The sequence below is a fragment of the Desmodus rotundus genome, chromosome 13 (assembly GCF_022682495.2).
Source record: "Desmodus rotundus isolate HL8 chromosome 13, HLdesRot8A.1, whole genome shotgun sequence".
NCBI classification, from domain to species: Eukaryota; Metazoa; Chordata; class Mammalia; order Chiroptera; family Phyllostomidae; genus Desmodus; species Desmodus rotundus.
The window spans coordinates 51,373,513-51,399,180 of record NC_071399.1 but is presented as its reverse complement, the minus strand read 5'-3'; the positions used below and the strand labels follow the sequence as shown (position 1 = coordinate 51,399,180).

At 39.6% G+C, this 25,668-nt stretch overlaps 1 protein-coding gene across 20 annotated transcripts in view; it reads right to left on the bottom strand.

Annotated features, from left to right (window-relative positions):
* Window positions 1–25,668, bottom strand: part of ENOX1 (ecto-NOX disulfide-thiol exchanger 1) — a 609,204-nt gene that overhangs the window by 55,628 nt on the left and 527,908 nt on the right. For all 20 annotated transcript variants that reach the window (XM_045202239.3, XM_053916761.1, XM_053916762.1 and 17 more), the window contains one exon: window positions 24,039–24,095. In XM_045202239.3, the coding sequence (XP_045058174.1) occupies window positions 24,039–24,095 (57 nt within the window). The remainder of the gene's footprint in view (window positions 1–24,038; window positions 24,096–25,668) is intronic.

Here is a 25,668-nt window from a genome sequence, read left to right as displayed (position 1 = left end):
CTTTTATAAATAGTTGATCTGTTTGCCCAACAGTAGAAAATATATAATTCTAAATTTATGCTCCTGGCTACAGATCTCAGCAAACCAAGTAATTCTCTGCAAAAGCGGCAAATTTGGTGTAAATTATCATACATTTTGTCCATATTCTGATTAAACTGTTAGCAAATTCTGCATTTGACTATAGTTACTTTAACTTGTTTTATTTTAAATATGATTTTTTTTCTGAAAAGCATACATAGGCTGATTTATAATACTATCCTAGTAAATTGTGTGTTGGGGGAAACAGGGCCTATTGGGAAGGTAGGATAGAGTTGTTAAGAGTGTGTAAGTGGAGGAGGTATATATCCTTATGCACAACTGCAAACAGCAGATAAAGCAAAAGCTGGGAAATCTTTTCTTTGTAAATTAAACATGAAGAATTATACAACAAACCAGTAACACATGAAACATTGAGGCTGGACAATTTGTAGTTCCTTCTATAGTCTTTTTTTCTTAATTTAAAACCAAAGATAAAGATTTAACTCATATCCTTCCGGACTTGATATTAAACCTCAAAATGGAACAGTGACTTAACAGAAGGTCAAATTCAACAATCAGAGACCTGCATATATGGGGCAGTGGAATCATTAGGGTAGTTGAATCTTGTTGAGGGGAAATTTCTTAGGTAGGTGTCAAGAGGAATTAGCATATTTAGCAAAGAGTTAAGGATAATGTTTCCAGTAGATGGTGGGGAATCTGCCAGAGGACAGAGGGTAGGTAGGTGGGTAGGGACAAAGGAAAACTTAGAAAGGCTGGGCAAATGTTTTGGCAGGTGGTACCAGGACTGGAACTGGTTATAGGATATCTAGCTAGTTACTACAAATTAACAAAATTGGCCATGTAAAGGAATACAGGAGACTGTTGAGAGTAATATTGAGCATGTAAAGAACGTAAGTCCCATCTGAAGGCATTTAAATAAAAAAGAGAAGGAAAAAAGCCCTTAGTGCATGCCAATAAAAATAGATCTATGAGCTAACTTTAACCCATGATCTTCTACTTTGTAAATCAGGGATAATTGGAAATTGCCAGGAAAGAAGTTTCTCCTGAAAACTTGCAGTTGGAAAAGCAACATTTAGAGAACACTGAATGTTTGGAGGCTCCTCTAAAGATTACACTTACCTCCTGAAGAATGAGTGATCAAGTCTGAATGAGAGGTGAAAATAGGTAAGGCAAAGTATTGGGGGAACCACAGTGTTATGATAGTAGATCAGATGAAAGGTTCTGGTTGACTAGAGGGTACCAGCTGAGGCCTGACGCTGATGGTAGGAGTGTGCCCATGAGGACAGACATCAGAAAAGGCGTAGGGAATGGTCTAAGAAGAGTCTGAAGCCAGCTGGACATGTTATTACAGGAGAAAAATACTCTTATGCTTCCAAAAAGGGATCTTGCAAACCAGCCCCAGTAAAAACACACTCAAGAACTTTAAAACCAAAGAAATCCAAAGGTTTATGTAGATGGGAGTAGCATGATGTTATAAAGAGGGTTAGATGGAAAGGAACAGGAATTCCTTCTGTGGTGAAATTCATATGGTGTTTTCCAATTAGACCGTGTCCATTAGAGCAGAGAAGGCTGTGTGGACACTTTATCTCCCTAGGCTAGTGGGTTCAAGCAGCTTGCTAAGTTCTCTTAATGGCATGCCCTAAGGAAAAAATAGGTCCCCTAGGGACAAGGCTCTGGGCTCCGTAAAGATCTCCCAGCAGAGGTTTAGGAGGAAAGAGGATGGAAAAATATTAACTAGGGTAATGACTATAATACTTAAGAGAAATAACAGTAATGAACCCCAGGGCTGAGTGGAAACAGTGTCTTCAAGAAAGGGTGATCGGATCATAGCCTGGATGATAACTGGGGACAAATTAAATTACTGGGAAGAGTTTAGCAGACAACATGCCCACATTAATTGCCAAAATTGAGTGGTGTCCTGGGGCCATCACACAATTGAGAATCCAGGTTTAGGGAGGGAAATGGACCAAAGAGTGGGAAGCACATCAAGAGCCTGTGTGAAGTGTCAAGGGAGGAAAAGACTGAGGCCACTGGAGTGCTGTTAGGCACCTGTACCCACATCCAAAGCTGGAGTCATAAAGAAAAGGGGACTCAGCGCTGGCTCCAACAAATCCTACTGAATAGCGATGCCTACAAGGAGCTGATAGGGCCTACCAAACAAAGATGGCTGCTTTGGTGATGTCTTAGGGTTGGGCAATGAGGATAGAAAGATAAGAGGTAGAAATTAAGATGGTCTATTGTAGCCTGTGCTCTCCTATCAGTGCCACGCTCTCATTTGGGCATCAGCAGTGGCTGTGGGGTAGACTCGCCTCTTTGCCAAGCTCCACAACAGTCCTGGAGGCCTGAGCCTGACAGAGACCGAGGCTTGGCACGACACTTCAGCCTTTGGGTACTACTGTGAGTTGTGTTCAGGGTGGAGAGGAAGGTGCTTTTCTAACTCCTCCGGTGGGGACAGGGACTATGCTGGGATGTGGTACTGTACCTAATGCAGCTGACTGGGCAGGCTCCAAAGAGTGAGTGCAGATTATAAATTGGCCTCAAGAATCTCCAAAAGGGGAACTATCATTTCCATTATAGTCAAAGGTGTGTCCAAGCATATTAACTAGAAACTTGGGTCTATAACATCATTTAATGAAGTGGACCAATTTGTGATTACTCAAGAGTTATTGCTACCTGCCCTGGAGCCCAAGCCTGCCTTGGGAATAACAACACTCAGACTAGCTGACAAAGTCACAGAGTTAATGAGCTGGTGAACACTTATGTCATACATTTTGCAACAGATGAAATTTAAAGTCAATCTGGTGTGTTTTAAGGGCTATAAGACAGGATGGTGATTTTAGATAGCCCTTTGATGGGCTATGCTTTTATATTTTTACTCTATTAAAAAAAAGGGAGGGGTGTTTCAGTGACTCATTAATCATGGGTTCCTTAGAAAAATCAAGTTAATTTGATTTGTCTGTATTTATAATCAGGCTGAACAAGAAAATTATGATTTTCGGTAAGGTATGAGTTTGGGGTAGTCTACAAAGCACAAAGTAGATATAAGTAATACCCGTTCTCTCTTTCCATGTTTGTACTAGTGCCTGTGAATTTAAATTATCTTCCAGTGTTTGTCAAAAGAGCTCCATCATCATGACTAGTAAGGTGAAGAAAATACTGTACATAGAGAAAATTTGTAACTAATAACTCCCCTAACCAAACCCTTGTTGTGTTTAACTAAGCCTGTTTTTACTTTCAGCTACTCAGTAAGTATTTATTCCACAAACATATATCACATGCCTACTCAGGGGCTGGCAAACAATTCTCATAAAAGGCCTATAAGAAAGCTTACAGGAAATGTCAGTAGATGGAGCTGGAAGAAGTACATAGTAGATCCTAATGGGAAGTTTGGATTTTATTTGGAAGGCTTACCTAATGACCAGTGTTCAGTAGAAAAGTTACACAAATGATTCTGAATTTTAGATTACTGTTTTGGAGGCAAGTGAAAGTGGGGGCAGGAATGCCAGGTTGGAACCTCCTGCAAGAGTCTATTTGTTTTCTACCTTTCCATGATAAGGGTCCAAACCAAGTCAGTGGTGTGTAAAACATAGATATTCAAGAGGTGGAACTACAAAGTACCTGATGACCTGATGAATAAGGAAAATGTTGAGAATAAGTAGGTGCCTTGGTGAACGGGAAAGTAGAGAAAGAAACAAATATGGGAAAAGATGATGTGTTCAATTTTGGAAACATTAAACTTAAGGTTTCTGTGACATCTTGTCATGATATTTGGGAGAAAGTAGGATGCATAGGTTTTAAAACTTAGCAAGTCCCTGACAACTGTTTTTATGGGTGTTTATTAGGTTTGTGTTTGTACCTTGATGTGTTTTTCTGGGACAAAGAAAAGTCTTGCTTACTGCTTGATATAAAAGGTGGATATTCCAAGCTCAGTGTTTCTCTCCTGTAATATAACCCCCACATGTGTAGGCTTCCATCTGGGCCCCTCTCTGCGGAGGAGGGTGATCAGGCTGTAAGATCCCTAAGGATAAATCTGGTGAAGCCAGGGCAGCTGTCTGGTAGCACATGATAAAACCTCAAATGGACTGTTGCCAAAAATTATTATGAGAATAACCCATCACAGTAGGGATAAATTGACCATAATATTAAACACTAAGGTAGCACATTTTCAAGAGGACACAACCAGTTTATGCTTCATCTTTAACTCTGAAAACAAATGGGTCAGTTCTTAAGTCTTATCTCAAGAGTTTCATATTCTCTACCCAGGATGTTCCAACTATCTATTTAGTAATTGGGCAACATATTTGACTGGGACATTGGATCATGAGTTAGTAAGGCTTTGCCCCTTTCCTAAAAACTTCACTGTCCTGCTCTGGCTGAGTATTCAGTTGGTTAGAGCATCGTCCTGATATACCAAGGTTGCAGGTTCGATACCTGGTCAGGGCACATACAAGAAACAACCAATGAATGCATAAATAAATGGAACAACAAATTGATGTTTATCTCTCTCTAAAAATAAATTTAAAAATAAGAATCAACCAATGAATACATAAATAAGTGGAACAATGAATCGTTGTTTCTCTCTCTCTGTCTTACTGTCTCTTTCTAAAATCAATAAAGAAAATATCACTGTCCTTATTACTTCATCCCACTCCAAACCTCTAGACAATGGAAGGAACCAAAGAAAGGAATATTTCATTATTAGAAACACAAATTTAGGAGAATTGTTTTTCATTTACCCCATTAAAATCCTTTACCAATAAATGTAATATGCTCCAAAGAACGCTGTGTCTATTAGATGTTCTGGAGAAGGTGTTCCAGGTGCCTAGAGTTGCACATTGGACATGGATAACAGTGGATAGGGATGGGAGGTAAGGAAGGTTACTAAACAAATTGTTAATACCATGCAAAGTATACAGAGGGAAAGGGCTTTGGGATGGGCATCAAGAGTTTCCTCACAGTGAGGTCAATAGGATTATGGAATAGTATTGTAAGGGAAGTGGTAAGAATACCATTCACTTGGTAGAGGAAAAATCACCCCAGACTAGAAAAGGCACAATAGGTGACAATTCTGCACTTGGCAAGACAATGGACAAAATTATCTAATAATCTTCTCTCTTATCTTTAACCATAATTTCTGTGACACTTAGAAGTTTTTTAATATTAAGTAGAAACTAGATATCATGCCCTTCTTTTTTTAGCCTTCCTAAATAGCTACTTGAAGGCAGAAATTTCCCCTCTAAGACTCCTTATCAGCTACTTTGAGAAATGATCAAAGTAATTTATCCATTTAGAGAAGTTCTTTTTCAATAATTTACTGAGCTAGAATTGTACCTTGTTCTTGTTTTATTTTATCTCCCTCTACCCACCCAAGCACCTAAGAACAAAGAATAATGGCTTCCCCAGTTTATAAAATCCTTTCATTATTCCCCTCATTTCATTATTCCTGTGGCCCCCTTAACTTTGGTGCTGTTTTATTTTATTGAAAATCTCCTTGAACATGAGGGTCTATGTCCCCTGCCTCATTATTTGAAATCTCAGCTTTCTCAGCACTCACACCATGAGGCTATCCTTTGAAAGAATTTCAGTGACTTCCTGTATTTTCTCAACCCTCTTACTTTGTGACATTTGACTTCTTTGACTTTTCAGTCAGCGACTTTTAAACCATCTGCCTTACTTGCTTCTGTTCCATAAGATGTCCTGGTCTTTTTCCTCCTAATTTTTTGTTTAGTCCTCACCGACTTCTCCATTCCTTCTGCTAGCACAGCACACATGGAGAAAAAGGTAACTTTCTCCTTATACTCTAACTTTGGTACTTGCCCAAGTTCAGTCACCAATTTTTCCTTCTCTCTTCCATTTTATCATAGTTCTTTCACTTCGATGGGTTCAACTATCATTGCACTTTCTAACTCTGTTTCTTATCATCACCTGGTCGTTGGGCTTGTCTGCTTGAATTTACCACTGACCAGTTCAAACTGACAATGAGAAATGGCCATGAGGTAGTAGGAGAGCATTCTTTAGACTTGGCTCTTCGATTAAGAACTGGCTGACCTTGAGCAAGCCCTCTCCTCCCTTTTCTTCACCACTCCCTAATTACATTTTTACACACAATACAAGTCCCACATTTTTCAGAGGCATTTGTTCCAAGTTACTTGCAAGTTTTCCTTATTTCCACACATTTCCTGTCATTTATGTGGCAGTTGGTCACTTACACATTTAGATAGAATTGGCTTTCACCGGTGTTTGTTTCTTCAACAAAACCAGCAACTCCTTTAGGGCAGTCATTTACCTGACAAGGTGAAGAGGCATGGCTGAGTGCAACTGTGTTCTAATTCTGTCACCATTATTTCTGTGCTGCATAACTGTAGGCAGGGCATCTCTTAACTTCCTCTTATGTAAGACAGGGATAATAACCTGTGCCTGTTGCCCTGAGTTTCTCTGGGGTTTCTCTGAGGACCAAATGTCATATGTGAGATGTTGCTTTTGAAAATTATAAACATCTATGAATATATTGTGACATCATTATTACCATTATTATTTACTTTTATTACTCACAGAACTGACTGGATACAGAACATGTGCATAATACATACTTGGGGTTCTAAATCCATGTGAGAATTATGTATAAAACTCTGACTGCAATCATATAAAATATGTATGCAAAAATATATAAACTAACTGTGGTAGTGCCCAATAGTGCATATTTTTTTCTATTTTCTACATCTTCTGTGGCAATGTTGTTATATTGTTATCCTTAAAATTTATTTTATTTTTTAAATATTTTATTTATTTATTTTAGAGAGGGGAAGGGAGGGAGAGAGGGAGAGAAACATCAATGCATGTTTCTGAGAAACTCTTGTGCCCCCGACTGGGGACCTGGCCTGCAACCCAGGCATGTGCCCTAGACTGGGAATAGAACCCATGACACTTTGGTTCACAGGCTGGCACTCAATCCACTGAGCCGCACCAGCCAGGGCTGTTATCCTTAAAATTTAAAAATAAATAAGAAGCTAAAGACATACAGATGCCATTTTGAAGAGCTGTATAGCACAGAGACTACTTCGCTGAATAACACATTGAGTGACACTCCCTCACACATACATGCTAAATAGGGAGACCACGACAATGTGACTTTCCCTGTGGCCCTCCAAGGGCTGGCAGCCTTACTGCTACTACTGCATGCAAGGTGAGTGGGACAGTTGTCAAGATCTGCATGGTAAAGAGACTGACCATGTCACCGCCCACTCTGCCAATACCACACCACAAGGCTCTCATTCCTTTTCTGCTTTCCTTGTTCCATGGCCTTGTTTTGCTGTTTGCTTCTAGACCCTACTCAAATATTATATGCCATGAAACCAGGGTCCCTGTAGACCACACTCAAGATACCAGTCAGCTATTTCAATATCCTTTACTCAATGCTTTTTTTCTTTTTTTCCCCAAAGTACCACAAGCAATCCATCAAGTGATATACCAGTCTCCAATAACCTTCAAGCTATTCCTCAGTGACTAGCTAGTAACAAGCATGTAGTAGGTGCCCAGTGGCTGATAAATGGAATGACCTACAAAAAAATGGCCTCAAATAGTGAACAAATGATGGATTTGGACACAGCATACTGGCTTTAATTGCTACTGATTTGCTGTGTACTCTCGTTTTCTTATTTCTGTTTGGAAACATATGATCTATAGTGTCTTTTTGTTTCAAAATTCCATGCTTGCTCTGTGCCCTTTTCCTTGAGTTGGAGCTTCCCTTAAGAATGAGCCCATCAACTTGATACAGGCAGCTAACTTGATATGTACTTATCCTGGATTTCAATGCGAATAAAAATTAGAAAGGGAAGAGGAGGTGGGGGGGAGAACAACAAATGGATGAGAAAAAGACTGGTGAGAATGAGTGACTGAATAAGCTTCAAAATTTCTTATGGTTCAAGGGAAAGTAAGAATTTGTGAGTCCCTAAGAGCAAACAGGATCTCAGGAATTTTCTGTGGGTCACAAGTCCCAAGGCCCTGCTAGTATCAGTTGCTGAAGCTTGGTACCACCGGTGCAGAGAGCTGTGGGCCCCCATCCACCTGTGCCCTTTCCCCAGAAGCCTTTGATGTCCAGGGTCTGCATGAGAGAGGAAAGAGGCCCAACAGGCTTCGGCCTCAGAGAGAGAATTTGAAAGCAGACCTATGGGACTCCTGCCTTCAGCTAAGATTCAGCAATTTATTTCAAAACAACCACAGTTTATATGCTAAGATGTTCTACCTCAATGGGGTTCAACTACTGGCCACGGGGTGCATTCATTATGTTCTTAGAGAAGTCCAAGAACTGTGTTTTCTAAGATTTCCAACTGTTATGATTAAAATAGGTGAGAACTAGTTATAGGTCATAAAAAGGAGCCTTTCAAGAAAGACAGGTGTGGTTTAGGTGCTAGAGATATCTGGATACTGCATGTCTCCTGATGGCCTTTCTTTTAGGTCATCCTTGGTTGTATTTATTTAATAAACACTTATATAGTGCTTAGTATATGCAGGTAGTATTATAAGAACTTTACAAATATGAATTTATTTAATCCTTATTACAGCCTTATGATCTCAGTACTGTTGCTTTCCCATTTTAAAGATGAGGGAATTGAGGCATAGTGAGGCTAATGACTTGCTGAAGGTCACAGAACTGGTTAAGAAGCAGACTCGGGACTTGAACCAATGCTTTCTCGCACCAGAGTTTTAATTACTGTGCTAGGCTGCCCCTCTTAATTGCACTCCTGGCACCTATTATTTATTATCTTTGTCATGTCCATTGAAAGTACCTATTGAGCACTGGGACTGAGTCCTTTCCTGAGGGCTGCCTCAGGAACAGTCCTGGCCATTCGGGAGCCAGCCGGGGCTCCAGGCAGGACCAAAGAGCAGTGACTCTTGCAGTTATGACTACAAAGGGGAGCAAGGCAGGAAGCCAGGAGGGGGCTGGCTGAGGAGCTGTGTTGCTAGGAACAGGGGGGTTGGCTGGTTGTTGCTGTTAGGTGGTGACAGATTTCCTTTGTACGAGTGTGACTTGTAACCATGGTCTGTGCAGCAGGGAAGGGTTTCAAAGGCAGAGTTCTGGGAATGAGAAAGAGGCAGCACCCATATTCTGCTTTGGAAGATGCTGGTGGAGGAAAGCCGAGGTCAAAGCAGCACTCCAAAGAACAAGTGTGTGCCATGTGCAGGACTGGCCAAGCAGGTGAACAGGCTCAGGCAGGGGGCTCATGCATGTGGTAGTAAAGCAGAACCACTAAGTAGAAGGAAAAAGAGGGAAAAGAGAGGGGCAGAAGCCATTCTAAAGGAAGAATGGACCAATTCTGTGTGTGTGAAGCAGAGAAAAGGGAAGTGAGTTTTAAAAAAATTTAAACAAGTCTGACGACTAGCAGAATTATACCAGAATTAAAGATCATAAAGAATGAGAAGTACTGGCTCCAATACTTTAGAAACATTGGATGAGAGGTCTTGGGAAGGCAGCTGGAAATATGGGGCTTGAGTCAGGAGAAAGTCTGGGCTGGGAGTTACTGCGGCCCAGCTTCTGTCTCTCCATATCCTGCATGGTCCCAGTGTACACCTGTCATTCCTGTCAATTCGAAAAGTGTCCCTGCCTGGACTTTATGTGATGGCTCTACCTGTAATCATTTCTCTACACAGGAACCATGTCCTCAGTACCTAGCATAGTCCCCACATACTAAATCTGCAAACAATATTTTTTGAAAGAACTCATTTTAGACCTTTGGCAATATTGGTTGAATTATATCAAATGAATCTGTTACTTCGAAGAGAGGATAAACATCATAGGTGAAACTGACTGGCCTCACAGGTTTGGTCAGTACCCTTGGCCTGTGGCAATTTATTAGGTCTATAAGGAATATATACAGTGGGCAGTGAAAACAACAATGCAATCAGTTTGGATATTTTACATTCTTTTGGTCCCTGCATTTGTTGTTGTGTCATTTTAAAGTAAAATAATTTCTTTATTATCTTAGATTAAAGAAGGTAAAGAAGTTAATTTTGAATCTGTATCTATTATTAATGCTTTCAATATGTTTTTAATTTAAATATTAACATTTTTGGAGACCATAATATAAGCTCATAAGCTTTTTTCTTTCCTCTTTTACAAAATTTAAGACAATACCTTAGTGCACTTTAATTCTTAATAACAACCTTCCTTGGTTTTCCCATTAGAAATATATATATGCATGTTCAATATGGAAAATTTACAAAATGTAAAATGAAAATAAAATTGAAATTCTACTACCCAGATATAAGCACTATTAACATTTAAATATTTATCTTTTATACATTTTATAGTTGTTCATATGGAAAATAATATAATAATTAGTAAACAATACAAAGATAAACTGTAAACTTACTTTTGCCCCACCCTGTATTTCATATATAACCCTCCTCCCACACACACATATATAATAATATCATAGATGTATACCAAGGTCTGTCCATAAAGTATCCAGTCATGTACTATGAAAAATAGGCATTTATTGAAGATAAGAGATACAAAAAACATTGTACATAGGACAATTATACCTCAGTCCCCTTCAAAGTTATGACCTTGAGGAAATCTGGTTCATTGTTTGTGGTTTGAATGAGGTCATTAGCAATTGCAGCCCCATGTTCCTCCTGCTCTGGTAGCAGAAGCCATGGAACAAATTTTGCCACAACACATTTCATGCCAAAACCCTGGGTCAACCCCCAGATCAGCTTCTAGTTCTCCCACTGTCAGTCGCCAATGTTTGTTGACTGCAGCCCATACATGTTCAACACTCTCAGGTGTTCTGCTTGTTGCAGGCCTTCCACAACATGGATCACTTTCAACAGATTCTCGACCATCTTTGAAGTGTTTGTGCTACACTTTTATTTGCACTACACTCATTGCATTGTCCCTGAAAGCCTTCTGTATCATCCAAATAGTTTCCATGGAGGAATGTTCAAGCTTAATGCAGAGTTTGATGCAGATTTGTTGCTCTGCTCCCTCAGTCATTTTGAATGCGATGGCCACACAGTACACATGCTCACTCAATGGAGTTTACTGCCCCCATACAGTGAAGCCATCATTGTTCATGCATGCGCATTCCAGTCCACTCTCCTTGGCTGCCAGGTTACATTGAGATCACACAAACCGTTCTCGTTATGTTAACAATGGCTTGACTTTTTCTGGACAGACCTTGATATATACATATGTGTATATGTGTTGTATATGTGTACACACATGCATTTATGTATATATCATTGTTTAGTTCCTATTTAGAAAACTTGAACGGTTCCCACATATTCTTTTAATTAGAGAACGACTTTGATGAGAAAGAGTAATTTCAATTTTGTAACATTTCCTATTGAATACCAAGAGCATCACTGTTGCCTAGATCACCACTTAATTATGGATATCACAGTTCATGCCACACTTAAACTGGGGTCTCAAGCTGACAGTTAAATGACTTTCTTTTGGCATTGTTTCGTGACAGCATAGTAAATAAAAATGATCAAAAATGAGAAAAATTCCTTTGTATTCCAGTAACTCCATTCATGATTTAAAGTGTAGGTTTTAGTATTTTATGTTTAGTTTTTCTATATGCCACTGTAGATGTTACCAAATAAAAAAATACACTTGATCTCAAAAACATTGTGTGTTTCTCATCACTATTGAAAATGTGATCCACATAGCCACATCTATGCAAGTCCATTCCCTTCATAACCTGGAAAAGTACTGACATGAAAAATCTCCTCTACCAATAAAAATGGAGCAGCAAACAGAAGAAAATAAAGTGAAATACTTTTAAATGTATTTATGTGCATCCAGAATTAGTCAGTTTGATTTATCTTGTATGATACTGACTCTATTGCTGGTAAAGATTAATTGTATTATGGTGCTCTTGGCATGTTATTTTCCCAGGCCATTTCTCAGTATGATATTTCTTATTTTTCTCTGCTACAAAGCACCCACTATCATAATTTTCACCTGCTGAGTTACATTACTAATGATAACATTAAAATTTTAGAGTCCTTTTGACCTTTGTATTGGTAAATTAGGTCATGAGAATGGATGGGATGTAATCTGATAAATGAGAAAGAGAGACATTTAATTATTATTAAAGTAAAATCAAATTTCACAAGGTTTGCTGGGCATACTATGAAATCTTAGTAGATGTTAAATATTCCCTTCCTTCCCAACACAGAAAAATCCAATTCCTTTTCTTCACTGCCTTCTTGCATATGCCATACATGATTAATATTCCAAGAACTCAGTGTTCTGAATTGATGATGCATAGTACCTGATCGATGTAGAATTTGAGGTCCTCTAAATAGAAGATGGTATGACTAATGATAACAATGATAATAGTAATAGTTAGTGATTGGTAGATGCCAGGTTCTAGTACTCTTATCCCTAGTTTACTGATGAAAAAAAACTAAGGCACAAATAACTTCTGAAAATAACATACCTAAAAAGTAGTGGTTCCAAAGTCATGGGCAATCAGACTCTCTAGCTATTAGTCTATATTGCCTTCTGTCTGAGGCACCTCTCAGAGAATCACAACTTTTCAATTCTGTGCAAGCCCCTAACCCAACCCAAGTATTCTCCCTTACTGAGAGGACCAATCTTTGTGGATTATCCTCTTTACTCCTATGCTGTATCCTCAGTGGGCAGTGTGCCCCTTAAGGACAGTGGCTGGGCTGTGATTGGATGTGCTCCCAACATACTGCACTGCCCAGCACATGGACTTGAATGAAGAAGTTAGGAGTGGCTAGTTGTCAGCCCACTTATCTTCTGTGTATTCTCCAAGTGAATATGATTTCTTATGAACCAGAGCCTTGCAATTACTAATTGTATATTTTCCTCTTTGGGTTGAAAAGCAACAAAGTTCAACATTGAGACTAAGTAAGGTCTTATGACACCTCAGTTCAGTATAGTTTGTTTGGAATTTATCAGCCTTCACCACTCTCCATTCATCAAGTATTTATTGATCACCTACTGTATGGTAGGCTTTGTTCTAGACAACAGAATTCAAGAATGAATAATAATAACCTAGAGGATGGAGAGGCATGTAAAATATATGAAAATGCAGTGTGATAAAAGCTATGACAAGGATTGGCCATAGGTGCTATAGAAGCCCAGAGCACCGCCTGACCTAGTCTGGGATGGAGAGTAGGCAGCAGTTACTGAAAGTGTGGTCCATAGACTGATAGCACTGGCATCATCTGGGAGCTTACTAGAAATGTAAATTCTCAGGCCCTAGCGCACACCTACCCAATCTTAAACTCTAGGGTGGAGCCTGGCAATCTGTGTTTTAAAAAGCTCTCCCTTCGATTCTGTTGCTTACTAAAGTTTGAGAAGTATTGCCTTTGAAAATGTATGAAGGCACACAACAATTAGGCCAGAAAATATACACCAAATTAAAATTTATAAAATAAGAAAGTTGGATGAGGCGATCCCTAACTTTCACAGATGTACGTACACATCTTAAAGTGAACTGGAATGAAATGTGTTCATTTTCAAGATTACCTGCAGATAATATACAGAAGGAAGTGTTTGCAACTGTTACCTAACCAGGCCAATGAGATTCTCAAGGCTGTCTGAAGCTGCTGGAAATTCTAAGTCAGTTCAATCGTCAATTGATCAGTATTCTAAATGTATTACAAATGTACCCATCTACATAGGCTCATCACTGCGTTAGGTTCTGTGAAGCAGACATATACATCACCTCCCTGAAGGCACTTAGACCTGAGCTGAGGTGATAGACATATCACAACTTGGTTGTTTAGAATGTTTACAATGATAAATACTGTGGGAATATGGAGAAGATGGTTAATTGCTTTGGGCTGATCTTAGGATAAGTCACCAAGAAATAGGAATTGAGATGGGCTTAAAAACATGTGGAATTTGCATTGCAGGCAGAAAGGATGACATGATAGATAGGAAGTGAAATTATCAATAAAAATTCTAATTACTTAGAATTTTTAATGAATGGTGGAGTTAGCTGAATTTGACCTGTTAACAAAAACCGTTTATTCAACAACCAGGCCAACAATTATTCTGTTCTTACCAAAAGGAGCAATTTGAATATTGTTATATAAAATAGTGAGGAACACTACATAAGCTTACAGCTATGAGACATACTATGCTCATGTTCGTGGGTGTAAGTGTGTGTTATGGGTAGTGAGGAAGCAGGAATTATACCTACACAGTGCGGGAACCTTACACAGACAGCAAGTGTAGACCTTTCTCATTGTTCCAAGCCATCATTCTCAAAGTTGGCATGGAAAGAAACTGCCTGTGAAAATTAGATTCTGAAAGCCTCATAAACATAAGTAGCTCATCAGCATACACTGAACAGTCTGGAAATTGCCCAGAGAAAGCCACTCTGTAATCTCATGGGGAAGCTGACAAAATAAAAACGATGGCGATGCTGAGCATCACAGCCACAAATCTCCTCCACAAGGCCAATGTCAGGGTTGGGAAGTTGGAGGCAAATCAAATTTTCTTGGAAAAAATAATCAAGTGAACAGAAATCTGAAAAAAAGCATTAATCGTTCCAAGGCTGGTGAGTCTTTTCAGGGGAACCTGCAGAGCTTTCAGAGACTGGCTACCATATACCTGGCAAGGGACTGCTTCCAAGTCCCCAGTGACTCTTCACATGGCCTCTCTGGCTCTGACACCACACAGCTAAGGGCTGCAGACCCACTTCTTGAGGAAAACGCTACAGTCTTTCTATAAAGAACAATGTGTGAGAAAGCCTTTCCCTTTTGAGATCAACTTTCCTTCACAGTTTAACTTTTCCTTGATGTGAATTAGGAGGGGATTTACACTGAGGTATGGTTTGCTGAAGTTCTGAAATTTTGTGATATCCTAAGTTAGATTTAAAGGCAAAACGGTGAGGAATGCAACCTTCTTGGTGGTTTGATTACAATGCCCAGTTACAGGCGGCTACAAACAAACAAGGTATCTGCCTCCAGAGAGAGCAGCTGGACTATTGTCTGATCTTTGATCCCGGAGTCCCTCTGGGCATGGTGTGCAGGCCAGGAGGCAGGGAAGTGAAGCTGCAGCAGGAGGCAGTGGACTCACTACTAGGGATGATGCCTACCTATTAGACCCTAGAGAGGGAAGGGAGGGAATGGAGAGGGGCATTTCCAGCAGAGCTGGGAAGACTTTTGAGGTTGAATGATTAGAACACACTTCACTTTATTGTGGGTGCTGTGTTTGAATATGAATATATGTATATGTGAATATATGTATACACACACATATATACATGTGTGTGTGTGTGTGTATGTAGTTTCCCCCAGGATGCCTACTAATACTTTATTTGAAGATTAACACCTGAACTTTTTGATTTGAATTTGAGAACCTTATTTTTGGCTAAAGTTTTCACTAAGTGTGTATATTGGGGCCACCACAGACACACCTTCAGTGAAGGCAGATTTCACTACTGGAGTTTGCTGGGAAGTACGGGATGGTGAAAGCATTGTTCTTCTGCTTGCTCAGTGGATTTGGAAGGGCTGGTGGGCATCTTCCTGCTGCTGTCTTTCCTGCCCCTCACGGACCAAGGCTGGCACCAGCCCTGGCTGGTATGTTCATGCCTCTCCCTGTCCTGGGCTCATGTGTGGTGAGCAGAAACCAGGAGTATGGAAGTCACTGCAGAATGTTTAATATTCTAAACAACAACTACAACCATCTTGGAAGCCCATGGTTCCTGAGTAAACTTACAGAACTAACAGGAGAGGAGGTTGGCCTACTACAGGTGAATCTCTGTTCCTTACTGTTTTCTCATCTTGAATCCTGGTGACACGTCAGTAGGAACTGAAGTTCCTTGAGCAAAGGAGGCTCCTGACTCTCCCCTACTGTCTTCCAGAGAAACTAGAAGAAAATTCTGCTTCTGTACACCCTTTGGGTTCCTGGCTTTTTTCCTAAATGCTCCTAAACTTACCCTCTGTTCATTTTCGATCAACACACCGGGCAGTGCTAAGCTGTATCTCACAGGAGGCAGGGACACTGAGACTGAGCCCTTTATGTTTACTCGACTTTAAAATTATTCCTTGCACACAAGTCATGTCCGTATGTTTATGTATGCTTCTCTTGTTGGTCATTTGGAGCTTACACACATTTTCTTAGTCATGTTAGAAATAAAACCTTAATTTTCAGTTAAGTGCTAGAACTCATTTTGTTCTTTTAATTGATAACTCTCCTGAATGTCATGTGTCCCCCTGAGAAGATAGACAAGCCCCATTTGGGTAGAGGTGGCCTGGGTCCATGAGCCTTGGTGTGGGATCCACACAAAAAACAGGCTCTACAATCCACAGAACACCAAGAACGCTGGCCAGTAGTTCACAGCACAAAATCCTAAGTGACGTGCCTCAGTATTGTTCTAAATTATTTGTGAAGAATACACTATTTGCCTTTGTTTTCAGAATGCAAATATTCTTGGGAATATTCCTCACCTGTTGAGGAGCTCAGAATCCTCTCTGTGTGGTAATACCCAGACACTATCATTGGCTGTTTATTCCATCACTTACCACATAGGGGCTGAACTGGATCTTTTAAAAGAAGCAGTGAATCTCCCTCTATCTCTAAATCCCAATCAAGTGGAAAAGCTCCATTTAAAAAGTGCTTAAATGGTGGTTAAATTAGCTAATACATTGTAAAAGAATATTCATTGCATACTATCAATGACAAATAATATTTTAAAGTCCTATGGCAGGGAATGATTAAATAAACTAGAGCAAATCTATAGCATGAAGTATTAGGCACTTATTAAAAGTCATATTAAGAAAACATTTATTAACATGGGAAAATGCTCATGACTTATTAGGAAATATATATAGGCTGTTAAACTCCCTTATATGTTGTAAATCTGGTAAAAAATATATATGTGTACATAGACAAAGATGAAGGAAATGCAAAGGAATGAAAACGCTAATTTTTGAGTGGTGAGACTACAGATTTTTTTTTCTTTATATTTTTCTGCAGTTTCCAAGCTTTTCACAAAAAGAAAATGGCACTTTTATGTATACATACATATAACATCATTTATATGTGTGTGTTGGTTTGGCTTCTATATCAGGTAGTATTATCACTAGACTTTTGGGGGAAGTACAATCTTTATAATGTAAAAGATTTGTTTCAGATCTTAGCTTTAGCCACAGGTATCCACATACATGTCAGACCATCTCACAGAGAGCTGAAATTTTTGTCTCCTTTTCCTGTTTCTCTTTAACCTGGCCTGGGGGAAGAAGGTATTTCCACTTCTCTGAACCCAACCTGTCATCTTTATTAAACATGTACTAATCTGGTTAAATGCTCCAAATCCACTAATGGCCAAGCAGGTCCTACCAACTCCTGTCCTGACACGAAGGACAAACTGTGGCCCAGCTGTGGAAACACATTGTCAGTTGGCAGGGAGGTGCTTGGTAAGAAACTTCTTGAGTGTTTACTGGAAACAAAGCTCTAACCAGGAAGCCAGCTCCTTCCTGTCTGTGACAGTACCTCCCTGGCTCATCCTTCCTTGCAGCTCTGCACCTGCTGGGGAGTGGGTGCACTCACAGGGTCTCTGCCAGCCATCTGTTCTTTCCGAGAGTGCTGTGTTGGGATGTGAGTGGGTCTTTTCAGATGACATTATGGATTTCATAGCAGAAAACACGGTAAACTAGCTGGAAGAAGGCAGCTGGGGGTGGTGGGACAGAAGGGTACAACGAGTAGAGTGGGGGTGGAGGTGGGGAAGAAAGCATGAGCAGGCAAAAAGCAAGAATTTACAGGAGCTGTAACTTGAGGAAAAAACCAAGTTCTAGGTGTGAGCATTTAATATGCAAATAGGGTTGTATACTGCAGGGTAGAGGAAATATTAGTCCATGGAAAGTCTACTATGGATTTCAGACATCTGCACTGTCAGGTATCTACAGACGTGGGTCCATCCTTTCCCGAAGGAAGACAAAGTAGCCTCTGACTTTCCAATTGAGTTTTGCAGGGGTCTTGTAATCTGTATACCCACACATTGCACCCCACTCCCACCAGACTCTCCTTTCCATGGAGTCCATCCTTCTAATTAAGGCCTTGCCTCTGGAGAGTTTTTAGAGACATGAAAATAAACTACCTCAACCCCATTATTCACACTGTCATAGTGACCTGAAGATAAGGACAGTGAGCCCTGATGGCATGACCCAGTGGACAAGTTTGGATAAGGACAGTGAGTCAGCTTTGCCTGGGGCAGCAACCACATCTCGCTAGAACCTCACACAGCATCCAGCACATGGGAGGCTAGGGTACTAATAATACCTAACATGTACTGATCACAACAGCACTGTACACAATGCTCATAGTAACACAGTGGGGTAGGTGTGATTATTACCTTCATTTCAGAAGTGAAAAAAGGGTGGTTCAGGGGTTCAGCATATGGCTCAGGGTTGCCCAGACAGTTACTGGCAGAGCCAGGATTGAAAGCAGATCATTTGGCACCTAGATCTGTTCTGAACCTTCACACTTCAATGGATATTTGTTGATTTACTGAGTAACAGAGGATGGCAGGCTGTGTGGGAACCTAAACTGAGGGACTTGGTACAGGCCGGGGGCAGCAGGAGATGGTGAGAAGAAAGACATGCTGGGAGAACTGTGACAGCAGCAGCCTCATACTGCAGGCTCCTCGGGCTCATCCTGGCTGGGCCTGGTGCTCCTGAGCCCCAGACAGAGCCTGTGGGAGGCGGGGCAGGAGGTGTGACTCCTCTGGTGAGGTGGTCCTTACTGTCTTTTCTACTCCCCTTCTAGTTCAATGTCGGGTCTCCCAAGGAGAGGCAGCAAGTTGTTAATGGGAAGAAAGGATAGAGCCCGAGTGGTTTGTGCTGTTTGAGGGTATGGTCCTATTTTCCTGTGGGGTTTTTCCTTTTCTTTCTGGCCTTGCTTAAATCATCGTGATGTATTCTTAGCACACATGCTTACCTGCCTAAGGCAGAAATTTTCAACCTTTTTTATCTCATGGCACACATAAACTAATTACTAAAACTCTGTGACACACCAAAAAATATATATTTTGCCAACCTGACAAAGATAATTTTGATTCATTCACACTGGATGGCTATTGCTGTGTTGGCTGTTGTCATTTTTTAATATGACAGTCTAAAGGAAAAGAGGTCAGTGACCCTGATTAAATAGTCAGGTATCGCATATTTTAAAAATTCTTGCAGCGCACTGGTTGAAAATTGATGGCCTAAAGGGTGAAAGCCACATTTGAAAGTGGGCACAGCACTTGGCACTTGCAGGGTTCTGACGTGCACATCATTAAAATACCTGGTTCACAGTAGTTTTCTTCTGTTGTGTACTAAACCTGAAGAATGTTCTTCACACAGTATTTCTTCTGTACACTCCTAACATCTTTACTCTGACAGATTTAAAGACAACTCTGAGGATTTACTTTCTTATGGAGGCAACATGAAAAAGTGCAGTCTTTTGTCTTTTGCATTTTCATTGTGGGGTGGAAAGGGTATTTTACTTGACAGTGGTAACCTTCAGCATCACAGATTAAACCTCCTTACATATTGCAAATGATTGTTCTAACCCTAATGTGTGAGCTTGCAGATAGAGGATGTGGGGTAGCAGCTTTCTGAAAGCAGAAACAAGGATGGAGGAGATAAAATTCATGGGAATCTCTCAGACCAAACTGTACCATACACCTCAGGCTTCAGCTGCCCCTTTATTTGATTCCTCCTACTTGTTCCTACATTTTTATGTCCTCTCCCTTCCCCTCTACTTTTTCACCAAACATATACATTTAAGGATCATAGGTGGAGGGGCCTCTGGGAGGAAGGTCATCATAAAAGATGCTAGATGAGGACAGATTGTCTTTTCTTAAGTTAAGATTTTGATATCTGTTATGCATAATTACCAGGGACCAGGCTAGTTATTCAGCACTTCTAGAGATTGGAAGACTGCTCAGGGATGGAGATGAGAAAAAAATGTCATAGCTTTGCTTTTTAGAAAAGAAAACTGGATCTGGAGTAACAGAACTCTCTAAAGGATCTGGGATAAAGGTTAGTTTCAACTTGGGTACACTTAAAATGTTGAATTGCCCACTGTCATTAATATATCCAGTTCCAAATACAAAGAGAACTTGTTTAAAACTGGTAAGTGCAGTCCTCTTGGAGAGCAAGGACTCTGCATCTGATCTCCATTTTTAATGGTTTTCCATTAGTCTTCAGAAAACTTTTCTTATGGGCATGGGCTCCCAGAAAATCTTGTGATATGGGACAATGGTGGATCTCATAAGGGTGCCTCTGTCTGGGGACCTCAAGAACACCACACAAGGTGTTGGTCAGATACTATGTTGCTTAATAAAAGGTAAAAACAACAGAAAAATAGAAACTGACCAGATATAGGTGTACTTAGCATCCTGTAAGCTTCACAACTCTTGAGAGTAAGGCAAAAGGGTTGTTTGTAAAGTGCAAGACTCAACATATCTTCCGGTGGACCCCCCAGGACAATGCACGGATGCCGAAAGTAAGCATCTGCCACACTGACATTCTGAATGCCAGATGGTTCTGTAAGTCTGAAGCTCCCTGCCAGACTTTATGACACAGCTATCAATATACAGAATCCCCCGGAAACAAATACAAGGGATGCAGATCAAGATTTATGGGCATGCTAATTGCAGCATTATTTATAACAGTTAAAAATGGGAAGTTAAATGCCTAACACATGTGCATGTGGTTCTATTATTTTATATCTACCTTATACAGCCATTAAGAATCATGTCTTTGAGGAACATTTGGTGACAAGAAAAATATTTATAATGAGAAATCAAAATGGTAAAAAACTGAGAGAGTTATAATATTTTTAAAATTCATTTATTTATGTTTTTCCCCCTCTGGTCATATTTATGCACATGGCAGAAATGAACTAAAATATTAATAAAGGTTATCTTTGAGCAATAAGAAACTAAGTTGTTTTTCTTCAACTCTGTATTTTTTCTGTAATTTTTTTAGTGGCATACAAAATTTTCCTTTTTACTTTTATAATAGTATAGTTTTTGAAACCAATTATCAACTCTCACAAAAATACCCAGCTATGTCAGCCCTGATCTACTGTATAATTATTAATAAATGATAATATAGTGAATCCCTGCCCTCATATGTGACAAATTACACACACACACACACACAATCTATATGTCTCCGTCAACAACTTCTGGACTAGAGGCTTTAAACCTCATGATCTGCATGAAAATTCATCCATAAAAGTATGGCCTACTGTATTAGACACTACTGACACTGATGCCAGAAGAGGTCATCAATACTTGCTGAGTGCATCCCCTGGGCCAAGTATTTATGTATGCATTTTCACTTAACACATTAAGGATGAGGAAGGTGAAGTTCAAAAAAGGTAAATAACTTGCCATGGTCATAAGGCTTTTTAGTGAGCAAAATAAATTCTCCTTTGACCACCACAGGGCTGGTGGAAATTTCAAATGACACCTAGACTTTATTTCAAACATTTAAAAATATTTTCATAAAATATTTTGCTAGCATTCAAGATGCATGACCACAAAATAAGTGATTTTTGTTCCTTTTCTTTCATATAACCCTAGCGAGGTGCTAGGGAAACTGCCCAAAGGAGATAACATTAGAGACAAGAAAGAGGGCAAATAATTCACCTTCTGGGAACCCCTCCCCAAAACAGGCAGTAGTTGTTGAATCTAGCCTAGCCCTCTGCACTATGAGAGAGGCAGCCAGCAGTGGTGAGGTGCTGGGTTCTACTCCTCCACAAATATCTCACCCACTCTTGCTCCAGGTGCTATTTCTCCTTCGTACCAGACTTGAACCTTATCTTTCAACAAAGCCCACATCATGGACTCTAGACGGGTATTTTTAAAATCTAAAAACTTTCCTCTAGAAAGGACAAAGACTTCAAAGATGACCTCCTTTCACTTTTCCCACTTAATAAATGCCTTTCAACATTCCTCAAAATAGAGCCTAAGAGCTAGCTAGATATTGTGTTGGGTCTCTCTTTACATGTATGATCTAATTTGATTCAGTCAGCAGATGAGTTTACAATAGGAACAACCTCCTACTCAGGTAGAACCTCACAATTCCCAAGCGCTTCCACATCCATTATCTCCTTTGCTTCTCACACTAAGCCTTGAGGAAGGAAAGACAGGTAATATCATCCTCATTTTACAGATCAAGAATTTAAGCATGCTGCCACTTCTCCAGGCTTACTGGATTCAACTGCAGCTTCCTTGGGAGGCACAGAGAGCCTGATTCTAAGGGGAACGTGTGTGAAAGTTGTGGCTGAGAATGTGGCAGCAGTGTGTCCCTGGACACCAGGATGCTGAAGAGGAATTTCAGGGCAAGATGGGGGAAATGAAACACTGGAGGAAGACAGACTCTTCTTAGGTCACAACATCTCCTATGGGAGTTGTGACTGAATGGGTTCTTTCTCTCAATTCTATTTATTCTTCAAAGTCAAACCCAAATGCCACAGATCCACGAAGCCATTCTTAATCATCCAGCACAAAGAAAGCTCCATAATAACACCTTAAGGTTTTCACGTTCTTCAGCTCATTACATCATGGTAAATTTTTGAAGGAGGCACTGCTTCATTTTACAAATAAGGAAAAGGAAGCTCAGGGGGTTAAAGTAACCTGTCAAGGCTGACAGCTAATAAGCAACAGAGTCGAATTTCAAATACATCACTGTCACAGTGGCCTCACCTTCCTCTACACTTACTGCACCTTGTATATTGCCCATGTGTTCCTTAACCCATCAACTTGTTTAAAAATTCTTAGAGGACAGACAGCAAGCCTTACGATTCTTTGTAAACCAACCCCTTCCCTAGTACTTAGCAGAGTTACATGTACACAGTAGGTTCTCAATAAGCATCATATGTTAAATATCTGGTAGGAACAGTAATTAATAAGAGAGTTTTTGGTACTCTGAATGTCAAGCTCTCTGCTGTATATAATTAAAACAAGAATGAACATGAAATGAATAATTTCCCCTAGCTCTAGTTAATCAAGCATTTATTACCATGTCTGATTCTGTGTTATGTGAAAATAATTGCTTAGTAAGCACTTTCTGTGATGAGGGTAATCAGATACATACAGATATCAAATACATATATTTTTAAAGATTTCATTTTTATTTTTATATAGAGAGGAAGGGATGGAGAAGAGAGGGAGAGAAACATCAGTGTGTGATTGCCTCTCACAGACTCCCTACTGGGGGCCTGGCCTGCAACCCAAGTATGTGCTCTGGCTGTGAATCGAACTGGCGACCCTTTGGTTTGCAGGCCAGAGCTCAATCCACTAAGCCACACCAGCCAAGGCTGAAATATATTTTTAAAAAGACAAAAACAAACCCATAAAACATATGGAAAGCCAATAATCTACATGGCATATAATGTTCTACCTGAGACTATAGAACTTTCAAGGCAAAGGGTACTTGACTAATTTGGGGCAACTCAAGGAATAGTAAAAGAGGAAGTCAAGAATGCTAACTGAACTCTTATACCATTCTATCTGTATCAAGAAGACAAATGCATCATGCTACTGTTCTGGGTCTGAAATAGAAGACCGTTACACTTTCTGGGAGAAAGGGTTTGCTCTGATACCTCTTAACATAGCAGTCATTACATTACCACCTGCATTACACGGGCAAATTGAATAAATATACATGAAATATCCAATTTATTACCCTGTTGGGTCTTATTTCATCTGTCCTCCTAACACATCATTAGTTTATAGCTTTGGAAATATAAAGGGCTCAAAGAAATTCATTGAGATTAGAATTTGTATGGTAGAGATTATCTCAAGTAATTCTAAATTGATAATCTGTAATTTGAGCTAACAATTGCAGTACCTATCTACTATATTTTATTGTTAAACCAAACACAGTAGTCTTAGTAAGCCACTGAGAGGTACACATCCTTTGTGCTACAAATAAAGTGCTACATTCTCATGAGCATTCAACCAACATCACACAAGAGCAAACATCAGGGTTTTGATACCTACATTTGTGTCCTCATGGCTGTGGCCATTGGTCTCAACCAACTCCTTCGTACCTTTTAACTGCAAAAAAAAAAAAAAAAATGAATAAGCAAGCATGTCTGTTAAGTGTATATCATCCTATTCATTCTGTTTCATCTGACATTGCACTTTATAAAACTTCCAATGAGAAAAAAAACAGATGGAGCACATAATTCTAATGAGTTTTATAGAAACCAGTTTGAGACCAATATTTTATGAAACTTGATGGCTGGCAAAAAATAAATGGGTCTTGGTCATTATTTTTTTAAATAATAAGATTAGAAAGCAATTCCATAGGCATAAAATGTACAACAAATTGGTTCTTAAGAATAAAAAATGATTTCATTTCCGAGTTGTATTACTATTAACTTAAACCATGCAGTGCTTGCAAGTTGCCACCAGCCAAATGAAATTATACTGTTACTCATGAATGATGAATATTTTTGTTGTTCTAATATGCTGCAGTGTGACTGTACATGTTCTTCTTGAAAACGTATCTGAATGACTGACATTGTTTCTTGAGGCCTCGAAGAAGATGATTGGCTTCTTTTCATAAAGGAAGAACTGGGAAGACATCTTGGTCACTGAGGCATTAGTAGAAAAGCTAGTTCTCAAAAGAGATTTTTAACAGTGAATCTTTGAAAACACTACTCTCTCGACTCTCAGAAGGATCAAGAGTAATCAGCTATCAGGAGATTTCTGGAAACCTTTAATTGGCAATTTATCTAGCTTGACTCAAAGCAGAATAAGGAGACAGAAAGCAAAGGCAAAGGGCGTTTCCAGTACTTCCTCCTGACTTACTATACTTTGGAAGCAGTGCATCTGTATCCTTTTAATGTCTCAAACAAAGAATTAATGGTGGGAAACAAATGCTTAAAGTGTAAAAGAAAATAAATGCATGTATATCATCATTGTGTTTGATTTGAACATTGGTTTTTTTCTGGTTATTTGTACACATACTTTGTAATATTAAATATTAGTTGCATATTAATTTATAATTTATTGTTTATACTATTACAGTTGTCCCTACTTTTTCTCCCTTTGTCCACGTCCAACCAGCCCCCCTCCCTTAGGCAATCTCCACACCATTGTTCACACCCATGGGTCATTCATGAAAGCTTCATTATATTTCTTAAGGCAATCTCAAACTCTTAGCAAGAAGCCATACGATTGTCATGCTAAGAGAAGGGCTTTGCCAAAGAAAATGGTGACGTGAAGACATTGAGTGTGGGGTAGCTGCTTATGGACCAGTGGAGCTGATTATATCTTGTCCACAGCACTCCACTCCTACTTACAAGAAAAAATTCTGCCTACTGTTCTTTAGGACTACATCATTTATATTTCTACACATGCCAAGTATAAGGGAGCAAGGGCAATGTATGATATATATGAAAAGCACACAGTGATACAAATAATGGTCTATTATAAGTGGGCACAAAAGGACTTAAGAAAAGCCCTCCCTGTTTTCCTATCACAAAGTTTTCTTATTGTAGGTATTTCTTATCTTCTTCCTCTTTATCAATCCTCTCTGCTCATCCTGCCGTAGGTCCTATACCTCCTGCTTCTGTGAATTAGAGTGGGGTCAGCTCACAAGGTTTTGTTACAAAAGTACAGG